The following is a 12,158-nucleotide window of genomic DNA, read 5'->3' as shown; positions in this document are numbered from 1 at the left end:
CATCACTCTCTGTGGAAAATAAACTTTTCCTCTCTTACCTAAAGCTTTGCTCTTTAGTCTGACATTTCTGCCCTGGGCAAAAAGTCCTGGCAATGTCCAGTTTAATGGTATCGTTCTTATAGTAGGGTGTCCAAAACTGAACACAATACTCCAATTGCGGCCTCACCAATGTCACAGCTACCTTGACATAACTTGCTCCAACACTTCCCATCTCTTATAAGGGCTCCATTTTCTCACTTCCTCCGTTTCCACATTTGCTCTGATGACAAGAGTTTCCACATAAGTGTCTCTGAAATGGATTATTTCTTCCTGACCTGTTTCTTCCTCTCTAGGTAGACAGAGCCCTTGACTGCATCTCACCTATCCCAGGACAGAATAGGAAACGGTACATCTTCCATTCCACCAGCTCCGCCCCTCCTTCTCCCCGCCCCTCCTTCTCCCCGCCCCTCCTTCTCCCCGCCCCTCCTTCTCCCCGCCCCTCCTTCTCCCCGCCCCTCCTTCTCCCCGCCCCTCCTTCTCCCCGCCCCTCCTTCTCCCCGCCCCTCCTTCTCCCCGCCCCTCCTTCTCCCCGCCCCTCCTTCTCCCCGCCCCTCCCCTCGTTCTCCCCTCCCCTTTTCTGCAACCTGATACTAATTATTTTTATCTCTTTCCCAATTCTGATAAAGTCCTTTGAACTGAAACATTAATTCTGGTTCTCTTTCCACAGATCCTGATAGTTAGATATAGCTCTAAGGGCTTACAGAATCAAGGATTATGGGGAGAAAGCAGGAATGGGGTACTGATTCTGGATGATCAGCCATGATCATATTGAATGACGGTGCTGGCTCGAAGGGCTGAATGGCCTACTCCTGCACTTATTTTCTAATGTGTGGTCTTGCCAAATGCACAATGTGCCATTGCCTCTGTATCCTTCCAAAAGGATGGAACAAAATTGCCAACTGGGTTCTTGTGCAGATTCACATCTCTACTTGCAACATAATGAAAGCTCCAGGATAAATTCAAAATGAAATACTTACATTCTTCGCTTTCCACGGCTGCGTAATTGCCAACCTCTTTAAAAGTAAGATTTCCCATGTGCAGCACACCAGCCACTATCTGTAGAACCATGGCCTGCTCTTCAGTGAAGATTCCTATCACATTCATAGCATGCTGCAAGCAAAAAATTATTAAATTAATTGATCTGCATACTTTCAGAAAATTCTGCTATCGCGCTAATATAGCTTTCTAATCCCACACGAGGCAGTTGATGCACTGAAATGTTGAACTCTTTTGCTATTTATTGCCTATGGACGTTTTCTTTTTTTTTTACAACACTGGATTTAAAGAAACAACTCAAATTAATTTTGAAAAACGTAACTATGCAATGCCGATCGCTCTTGGTGCACAGACAAACTCATATTTTGCTTATGTGAAGTTGTAAAAATAATACACTCATTTTATGCACTCAACAATGCAATCAATAATGCACCATGGCGGCACAATAAGTTCATAATATTCACTTCTTTTTGAGATCCTATTTATCATGAAATTGGACTGGAAACCTCTGGGTCTGATTCACCCTAGCTGTGATGCTTAACTCCAGTTCGTCAACAGAAATTACTGCAATAGTGTGCCGCCTACCACCTTGAATATTTGTTCACAGTAAATGGGGTGGCATGGTGATGCAGCGGTAGAGTTGCTGCCCTACAGCGCCAGAGACCCAGGTTTGGACCCGACTCTGTACAGAGTTTGTACGTTCTCCCTGTGACCTGTGTAGGTTTTCTCCGGGTGCTCCGGTTTCCTCCCACACTCCAAAAACTTACAGGCTTGTAGGCTAATTGGCTTGGTATAACTGTAAATTGTCACTAATGTGTCAGATAGTGTCAGTATGCGGTCGGCATGGATTTGGTGGGCCGAAGGGCCTGTTTCCACCCTGTATCTGTATACTAAACTAAACTAGACAAAACTAAATTTATTGACCAATCCGTCAAGTAAAAATGCTTTGCAAACTATAATGGGCATAATATAAAGACAGCTTGAAGGAAGCAAGAATCTGCCTAGTCTACTGAGCGCAGCAAGGCTGAGCCTATGGGATGCAGACATACAAGTAGGGCAGTCAATACAGACCTGAAGACTACTCAAGTGAATGACACGAGTTAAAAATAAAATCTCACCAGGGTTTCTTGAAAATCTTTCCGATCATTGATGTCTTCCACTTTGTAGGAGTCAGATTGGTTGAGGTAAAAATAGTATTCAAGATTAGTGATTCCCAAATTGGACTTTTGGTCTGCAGATGCACCCTCAATAAGCTTGAAGAAAGATGAACAGCAGGCTCCAGGTCAACAAATGTACAGAAGAGGCCACGTTTTAACAAATCAACTGTTGCAATGCGATTACAAGTCAAGGCTTAAATACTAAAGTGAAACAAGTTTAATTTGGAAGAGCATAAACCAATCGTCTAATCAGATATGTGATATAAAGTTGGTTTTCAGTCACATCTTCCATCCACACCAGGGATCACTTGGGACAGCTGATCGGAAAATGTGAAATAAGGCGATTTGTAGAGTTTGATGGAAAGAAGAAAAATAATGGTGGCAATTGTAAATAAAATTTGAAACTGTTGGAAACACACAACGGACCACTTAGCATCTCAAAATAAAATTGTGTCTTTGGCAAAAAATTCACCTTTAAAATATATCAAGCAATTAATTGATGAAGCTCTCTGGCAACTCCAACATCTTAATTCCCAGATGCTAGTTCCAGAGTTTTAAAACAGTCCAACAGAAAACAAGTGAAAATAAAACAAAGAAAGACTATGGTGCATTAGGGTTTCCTGCCAGAAGTATCAAAAATGTAAATGTGAGAAAATGTAACATGCAAAAAGTTAGTGGAGCTTGCAGGGAGACCTGATAGGAATATATAAAATTATGAGATGCATAGATAAGGTAGACAGTCAGAATCTTTTATCCAGGAAGGAAAAATGAAATACTAGATGGCATAGATTTAAGGTGAGAGGGGCAAAGTTTAAAGGAGATGTGCAGGACGAGTCTTTTTACACAGAGTGGTGGGCGCTTGGAACACACTGCCTGATGGTTGCAGCAGATATGATAGTGGCATGTAAAAGACTTTTGGATAGGAACAAAAAAGGATCGGGATGTGGATATGCAGGGAATGGAGGGGTATGGGTTATGTGCAGGTCGATATGTGTATTGTTTTAGGCATCATGTTTGGCACAAACATTGTGGGTCATAGGGCATGTTCCTGTGCTATCCTCTTCTATGTGCAATGTTCAAGGATTTATTAGGGTCCATGCAGTGAGAGGAGTATTTATTCACAAATGCTGGAGTAACTCAGCAGGTCGGGCAGCATCTCGGGAGAGAAGGAATGGGTGACGTTTCGGTCCAGACCCTTCTTCAGACTGAAGGAGGGTCTCGACCCGAAACGTCACCCATTCCTTCTCTCCCGAGATGCTGCCCGACCTGCTGAGTTACTCCAGCACTTTGTGAATAAATACCTTCGGTTTGTACCAGCATCTGCAGTTATTTTCTTATACTACAGTGAGAGGAGTATGTGGGTAAAAAAAGTTGGGATAAGCATTGGTGCTCCTGCATGCAGACAGAATGAAGCTGTCAGCACTAACCCTCCTCCAACATCCCCATAGTTTCAACCAGTTATCCTCACGTGAAGAGGAACCAAGAGCTTTCTTACTAACCTGGTAAAAAATGTGGAAGCTGCGTTCTCCGAGGTTTCGTGCAACAACCCTGGATTTTTCCAGGAGGAAATTGGAGATTTTTCCACCATCTGGCTCCCCACCTGGACTAAACTGGATTTCAAAGTATTTCCCCTGCACAGATCAGTCATAAATTTTAATAACATGGAAAGCTACCAAACAAATCAGCAACCATGGATTACATAGCAAAAACAAGAAGCACTTTCAGGACCACATAACTCATTGCCTGCCTTTTATATTATTATATGGTTATACCACTTGTGTTTGAGTAACAATCATCACATGAATTTGGAATCCCTTATTGGCAGTGCCCAATATAGGAACTCAAATATAAATAGCTCACTTGAGATTCCCTAGTTGGACCCCTTTCCTGGATTCTCTCCCAGTACATCTTTTATTAAAAAAAAGACTTTTAAATTTGAACTAAGATTGGAACAGGTTACAATAGACAATAGACAATAGGTGCAGGAGTAGGCCATTCGGCCCTTCGAGCCAGCACCACCATTCAATGTGATTATGGCTGACCATTCTCAATCAGTACCCCGTTCCTGCCTTCTCCCCATAACCTCCGACTCCGCTATCCTTAAGAGTTCTACCTAGCTCTCTTGAATGCATTCAGAGAATTGCCCTCCACTGCCTTCTGAGGCAGAGAATTCCACAGATTTACAACTCTCTGACTGAAAAAGTTTTTCCTCATCTAATTTGCAGCGTAATTAGATTTTCAGCTTGACAATGTTTTAATCTCTCAAAAATATAGAACATAGGGATGCAATGGATTTATTGGTTTGTTCCCAATGGATCACTCACAAACAGAGCTCAGTTTGGGAAATCTTGGTCTTTGTAATTTCCATCTTTTCTTTTCAAAAAGGGATGGGAAAAAAACATTAAGGCTAGTGGCCCAGTGAGACCTCACCTAGGTTTTCTAAGCATGGCTTGTGTAACTCAATCCCAATGCAAGAAACTGGGAACGCCCCTGTCCCCACCCCTTTCCATTATCCAGCTGAGTGCCTCCTGACTGCTTCTCTTTGCAGTTCCTTAAAGCAACCCAGGAAGATTTGAGGGGAGGACCAGAACAGTTTTCTACAACGAGTGTCCTTTTAGTAGCCTGTTTCTTATTACAGACTCTCGGGAGATTTAGCTTAGTATGAATTACTACCTTCTTGCAACATTAAAACCATTCAAAGGATGTGGGTGTCACTAGTTGCAGCCAACACTTGCTCAGCTCAAAATTCCCCTTGCACTGAATGGTTCGCCTAGCAACTTCAAAGGCAAGTTATGTGCAAGAAGGAACTGCAGATGCTGGTTTAAACCAAAGGTAGACACAAAAAGCTGGAGTAACTCAGCGGGACAGGCAGCATCTCTGGAGAGGAGGAATGGGTGACGTTTCGGGTCGAGACCCTCCTTCAGAAGAAGTATCTCGACCCGAAACGCCACGCATTCTTTCTCTCCAGAGATGCTGCCTGTCCCGCTGAGTTACTCCAGCTTTTTGTGTCTATCAAAGGTTAAACGTTTAACCACCTTAACGTGGGTCGGGAGTCACAAAGATCTGACCAGTCAAGCACAGCACAGCGGATCTTTTTATGGCCAAGGTAACTGGTCAATCAAATGGATTTCCACAATTCAGCAGATTAATGACTGAAACTCTCCTATGAACTGTAGATTTATCAGCTTAACTGACTTTACATTCCTCAGAGGGCAGTGGGATTTGAACACATATCTTTGGCTCATTTGTCCAGACCTGCATTTCTAGTAGCGTAACTTAACCACTGTGCTACCACATTTCTAATGAAAACATAACCACATCCCAGGGGATACCTTGAAGGTGCAATATTTACACCAAGTAAATTAGATTAGATACATCATTATTTATGCTTGGAGCAGAATTACCAAGCTTTTTAAAAATTATATATGTTGATTTAACTACTTGCCTTTCATTTTGGTGCCTTCCCCAACTACACAATTTGCTGATTTTTTTCACTACCTCAACTTGCTTCTCATTACTTTTAGTCTCTGGTTATTATTCCTCCTCCTCCTCCTCCTCCTCCTCCTCCTCACTGCCTCGTACTTTAATTAATTCCATCTTTTTACCCAGGCGTCTGTTAATTAAAGGTGTCGGATTGTGTCAGAAAATTATAGAATTCTTTGCAATGTAATCAACAGCCAGACAACTACTGTTTTCAACCATCTGATAGGTAGCAGGGTGAGACTTTCAATTATGCCAGCCAGACTTGATCATTTCCCAGTTTCTTGCAGTGGGATTCAGTTACAAAAGCCATGCTTAGAAAATGGTCAACCCTTGACTGTTTGCTCCACTTCCAACTGCGGGAAACCAGAGAGCAGTGACACCACAAGAGGACTGCCAAAAAATGATATCTGCATTTGAACTTTATTCTCCCTTGTTATTGTTCCTAAATTTCCTTAATCTATCGTAAAAATAAATACTATAATGTGGTAGTGTTAGAGAGCCAATTGAAACTGGCATCTAATAAGAAACAGGTTACAATTTGGAAACCATTTGATGTAACAATCCCTCTGCTTTAAGCCTTTACCCGTCACCACTGTTGTCGGCACTCATTTTGTGGCCGAGACAGAAACGTGAAAGCTCAAGATTTCCGAGGGTAGCTATTGTGATTCTTTTTGTTAGATTTTTATTTGTTCATAGGACATGGGGCTGTCAGTCTCAGGGCATTGACAAAGCCATTGCATAGACCCACCTTATCATGACACCCAATGTTGGTGCAGCTGGTGGAACTACTGCCTCACAATCCCAGTGACCCACGTTTGACCCTGACCTCTAGTGCTCCCGGTGTGGAGTTTGCACGTTCTCCCTGTAACCGCATGGGTTTCCCCCGGGTCCTCTGGTTGCCTCCCATGTGGTCAAAGAGGTGTGGGTGGGAGGTTATTTGGCTCGGTGAATTCCCCTGGTATGTACATGAGTAATGGAATCACAAGAAATGGATGAACTAATGAGCCCTTTTTTCCCCATGGCCAGACAGCCAACCTTTTAGCAAACAAGGCCCAAAGATGTACATGTTCTCCAGCTACATGAAGATATTCAGAAGATTAAGGCACTTGGGATCCAAAGTAAGCTGGCTAATTGGATCCCTAGTGCAAGGTGATGCAGTAAATGGTAGGGCAGTTAGGACTGTGATGAACAGTGAGATATTAGGGTCCAAGTACCCTCTTCACCACCTCATCGACCTTTGTTGTCACTTTTGGGTGTTTGATATCTGGAGTGTCCTGCCAGAGGAATCAGATATAACGATAGGTCCTCGCCTGTATATGAACGCCCGAGTTATGGACAGCCTGTACATATGAATGAGTGTTTGGGAGACTAGCAGGGTGGATTTGCCGGCTGCTACGGGGCTGCAGGTATCTTCTGCCCTGTGTGGGAACCCGGTTCACAGCCATATTTCCAACTTGTAAACTGTTTAGGTTACAAACAATTCACAAGAATGGACAACAGCCGAAACCTGGAGAGGAACTGCACTACATTTAAGGGCATTTAGACAGGTACTTAAATATGCAAGGCATAGGATATGGTCCTAATGCAGGAAAGCGTCGATGGGTAAAAAGATCGAGGATGGTGAAGAGGATGCAAAGGCCCTGTTTCTCTGCTGGACAACTTTATAACTGATATATTCACAAAATGCTGGAGTAACTCAGCAGGTCAGGCAGCATCTCGGGAGAGAAGGAATGGGTGACGTTTCGGGTCGAGACCCTTCTTCAGACCCACTTTTATAACTGATATATTTGGCAAATAAACTGGACCCTTTGTTTCAGCTAGTCTCTGCATGCATGTTCAATCTGGATAATTGGATGCCAGCAAAAAGCATGGTTTACATTTCTCTCCGCCCACAGCAAAATGTTCAGCTTTACCTTGTTCAATGTTAGAGTTACTCCCAAACACACTGCAATTAACACTCCAATTTAAACATTGCGCTGTTGCCAGGTACAAATATAACTAAATGGCTCAATGATAATGATTAAAACCAGACAGTGTATGGTCTCAGCCTTGCCTTACTGTCTCCTGCTTAAATATTTAATAATCCCTTGTTATTTTTAGAGCGTCGTGCCAGTTTCCAATACATCCCAGTGAACAAAGAGAGAGAGACGTGAAAGCAATAAGCAGCACGAGGAATGCCGGTGTTTATACTGATGGACAGGGAGCGAGGGGAAAGGGAAAGCTATGATGCGAAAATGCAGGAATTGGGCGATGATTAGTGGCAAAATAGAATTTCATCCACTTTTACGTGCATTGATCGCAGCACGGAGTGACAGTGTAGATCGAACTCACTCTTTCATTAAAGGAATTAAACTTTGGAGGTGGGGCTCCCTGTGCATGCATTGCCACATTGTATGCTGGAGCATCCAACAGGGGAACGACTACTAAAATTTAGCAAACAGAACTTTGAATAAAAGTGGGTTTGGTTGTGGGATGCAAGACAAAATCAAACTGCAATGGAAAACACACACAGAATTTATAATAAGGTCCCAAACAACAACCAGTCTCACTTGTTGCAACCTACAGAAAGAAACAAAGGCCCCTTTTAAAAGAGGTTTGGATCAAAATCAACCATCGCCAAACCTTTACTGAAGATGAAAATATTTCTAATAAATGCTCCCATCCAAATCCACAGATTATTACAGCCAAGGCAACCTGCAACCTCGAACACTCACCAAACCTGCACAAGTTATTGCAGCAGAAAATGCCATAAATTATATTATTGTAGAGCATCCACTGTCAATTCAACTATTGATTGCTTTCAGGAACAAATGCAAGGTCAAATACACCTTTTGAAAAGTGCTGAAGATAGATACTGATTCTGGATGATCAGCCATGATCATATTGAATGGCGGTGCTGGCTCGAAGAGTCTACTCCTGCATCTACGTCCCTATGTTTGTTTCTTAGTACCTGAACTGATGTACAGCACTTTGGTCAACGTGGGTTGTTTTTAAATGTGCTATACAAATAAAATTAACTTGACTTGACTATGTTTCTTGGTTTAAAAGCTTTTACTTAGGCACATGGATATGCAGGGAATGGAAGGAAATAGATCACTTGCAGGCAAAGGAGATCAAAAACCGGAGTAACTCAGTAGGACAGGCAGCATCTCTGGAGAGAAGGAATGGGTGACTTTTTAGGTTAAGACACTTCTTCAGACAAAAAGTGCTATTTGCCTGGTGGTTTAAAAATCACACACATTGGAAGCATCTTGAACCATGCTCGTTTGCTTCGAACATTAAAAAAATGAAACTATCCAGTTGAAGAAAGATAAAATGCCCTAAACAGAAATATCCACTAATTAATCAAGAAGATAACTAAGAAATGCCCTGGACAAACACAGAAATCATAATAGGATACAGGCTTCTGAACTCACAAATCTGCTGGAGTTGTTGTTTCTCACTGTCTTGGCGTTTCCAAATGCTTCTAGGAGGGGATTTGATTGAAGAATTATATCTTTGATATGCTGCAGGTGGGAAGAGAAACTCTCCTTAGAACGACTGTCAAATTATTTCAATTATGTTAAAGTGAACATCAGTAATGCATTCTAAAGGACTCACAATGGATCTTCCTAGTTATAATAAAATAAGCTTAACATTAAGCATCAGCAGGTTCACCCCATGACAGAGAGGAGGCATTCATGCCTTGCTGTGCAAGGTGCAATTTGCACTTTGGATTCTGGTCAACATTCATGTTGGACCTGGATATCTTGATACCTGCAACATGCATGGTGGCACAGTCGATGGAGATACTGTCCGACAACCCCAGAGACTCGACTTTGATCCCGACTTCAGGATCTATCTGTGTGGAGTTTCCACCTTCTCTCTACGATCACCGGGCTTTCGTCTGGATGCTCCGGTTTCTTCCCACATACCAAAGGCATGTGGGTTTGTAAGGTAATTGGCCTCTGTAAACTGCCGCTAGTGCGTAGGGAGTGGATGAGAAAGTGGGATAACATTGAACTAGTATGATCGATGATTGGTGTGGACTTGGTGGGCTGAAGGACCTGTTTCCATGCTGTGTCTTTCAATCAATCAAAACAAAGTACAACTCTTTACAGGGTCTCGAATATGCAAACATATTGGCTGCAACGAGACACACACTGTGGGGTATTGGGAAGGTTAAACAATCAAAAGGTTTTCAAATAGGATCCTGTCCACTGATCTCCCAGCACAGTCAAGTTAATGGGTTGGACCAAAGCTTCCAGCTGAACTACAAGGCCTGAAAGGCCTATATACAGTGGATGTTGAGAGGATGTTTCCAGCAGTGGGAGAATCTAGGACCAGAGGACACAACCTCAGAATAAAAGGATGTACCTTTACAAAGGAGATGAGTAGGGATTTCTTTAGCTAGAGTGTGGTGAATTCATTGCCACAGACTGCTGTAGAGGTCAAGTCATTGGGTATTTTTCCAGCGAAGATTGATTAGTAAGAGCATCAAAGATTACGGGGAGAAGGCAGGAGGATGGGGTTGAGAGGGAAAAATAGATCAGACATGATCTAATGGCAGAGCAGACAAGATGGGCTGAATGGCCTAATTCTGCTCCTATGCCATATGGTCTTGCATACATGGCACCAGTGCATCTTGGTCATATGCATTAACAACATAAAGCAGTCTTGCTGCAACAAAAAAAAACGCTGTCCTTACCTGCACTTTAGGTCCGCCACCAGAAACCCTGGAAATGTATCCCATGATGTATTTTGCAGCCACAGTCTTCCCGGCCCCACTTTCACCACTGGAATAGAACATATAATACCCTCACAACAAAATATAACAGATCACCTCACAACCTATCCACCCAATAACTCTCTCAGACACCTCCTGCTCCATCTGTGGAAGGGTCTGTGGATCCTGACTTGCCCTCATGAGCCACCTCAGAACCAGATAAAACAGAGGGGGGAAATGAAATCCTCAATCCTGGGGAGGGGGGTGGGCTTCTAAGAAAATAATAATAGACTCATTCGTAAGCCTGTGTAATAGTCAATCATAATTGAAATTAGTATGTATGTACTGGGGAGGGAGATGATGCTTCAAGCTTGAAAACTGTTCAGTTTCATTTGAGAAAATATTTCAGCAGCAAAATCATAGAAAATGCCCTTTGACCACCATAACATTTCATGCTTTATTTCAGTATTACCATTTGAATTTCAAAATGGCAATTGGGGAATTTAAATATCAGCAATAAGATAAATTTGAAATTTTAAAGAAAGCTTGTCTAAGTAACAATTACCGTGCCAGCATTAGATTTCACTGCAAAGGGAAATATCTCGTTCCCTGATGTCCTTCTGGAAGCATAATCTCATTCTTTACCTGGTCTGGTTCATGTATAGTTCCAGATGCACCAAGATATTGATTCTAAACTGCTTACTGAATTCAGGGGCAATTGAACATGGGCAACACATTGTCCACATTGAATGATGAAATTTAATACAAAATATTTTGTATTGAAAGAAAAAAAAAGAAAAACATAGTTCACATATCATTGAATGTACTTTACACAGGTGATTATGTTTCACACTACTTTCCCTTTCTATCTCTATTGAACAGTCATTCAGCTTTCTCTGATTGTATCTTTCACTGAGATCACACAGGCAGCAGATACACAGCACAAATAAATCTTGACCAAAGCACACAAACTAAACCTATTGCACGTGATTTAAGGGAAAGTCCTACTGCACCTGGAAATCATTTTTTTAAATGTGCGGCTTGAACTTCAAATTACATACCAGTGGCAAGCTTTCCTGAAGCCTCAGAACTTTATTACAATTAGCTTGCCATTAATTTCCTCTGCTATTTTATTATGTCATTCTGTACTGATGTGCAGAATCAGTTTAAACCTGCCACTTATTATTGACATTTGCAAAACAGGGCAGAACAAACTGTGATTAGAACCGAACTGACAGAATCCTCAGGGGCTTTGAGGACAGAGAGAAGCAGACACACACACACACACAGAGACACACACACACACACACACACACACACACACACACACACACACACACACACACACACACAGACACAGACACAGACACAGACACAGACACACACACACACACACACACACACACACACACACACACACACACACACACACACACACACACACACAGACACAGACACAGACACACACACACACACACACACACACACACACACACACACACACACACACACAGATAAAGAGAAAGGGGGGGATCTCATTGAAATGGATAGAATAATGAAAGGTTTGGATAGACTGGATATGGAGAGGATGTTTCCACTAGTCGGAGAGCCTAGGAATAGAGGTCATAGCCACAGAATTAAAGGACGTTCCTTTAGGAAAGAGATGAGGAGGATTTTCTTTATTCATAGGATGGTGAATCTGGAATTAATTGCCACAGATGGCTGTGGAGGTCAAGTCAATGGATATTTATAAGGCAGAGGTAGATAGATTCTCGATT

The 12,158-nt window shown here is 42.3% G+C and overlaps 1 protein-coding gene across 2 annotated transcripts in view; it reads right to left on the bottom strand.

The window, feature by feature from the left end:
* The window catches only part of myo1ea (myosin IEa), a 118,648-nt gene that overhangs the window by 46,784 nt on the left and 59,706 nt on the right, over window positions 1–12,158 (bottom strand). For both annotated transcript variants that reach the window (XM_078427207.1, XM_078427208.1), the window contains exons 5-9: window positions 10,363–10,450; window positions 9,092–9,181; window positions 3,692–3,823; window positions 2,154–2,288; window positions 1,017–1,149 (exon numbers count right to left, since the gene is read on the bottom strand). In XM_078427207.1, the coding sequence (XP_078283333.1) occupies window positions 1,017–1,149; window positions 2,154–2,288; window positions 3,692–3,823; window positions 9,092–9,181; window positions 10,363–10,450 (578 nt within the window). The remainder of the gene's footprint in view (window positions 1–1,016; window positions 1,150–2,153; window positions 2,289–3,691; window positions 3,824–9,091; window positions 9,182–10,362; window positions 10,451–12,158) is intronic.

Source organism: Rhinoraja longicauda, chromosome 33 (genome assembly GCF_053455715.1).
Source record: "Rhinoraja longicauda isolate Sanriku21f chromosome 33, sRhiLon1.1, whole genome shotgun sequence".
NCBI lineage: Eukaryota > Metazoa > Chordata > Chondrichthyes > Rajiformes > Arhynchobatidae > Rhinoraja > Rhinoraja longicauda.
The sequence above is the reverse complement of the archived record's forward strand: the minus strand, read 5'-3'. Positions and strand labels throughout refer to the sequence as shown.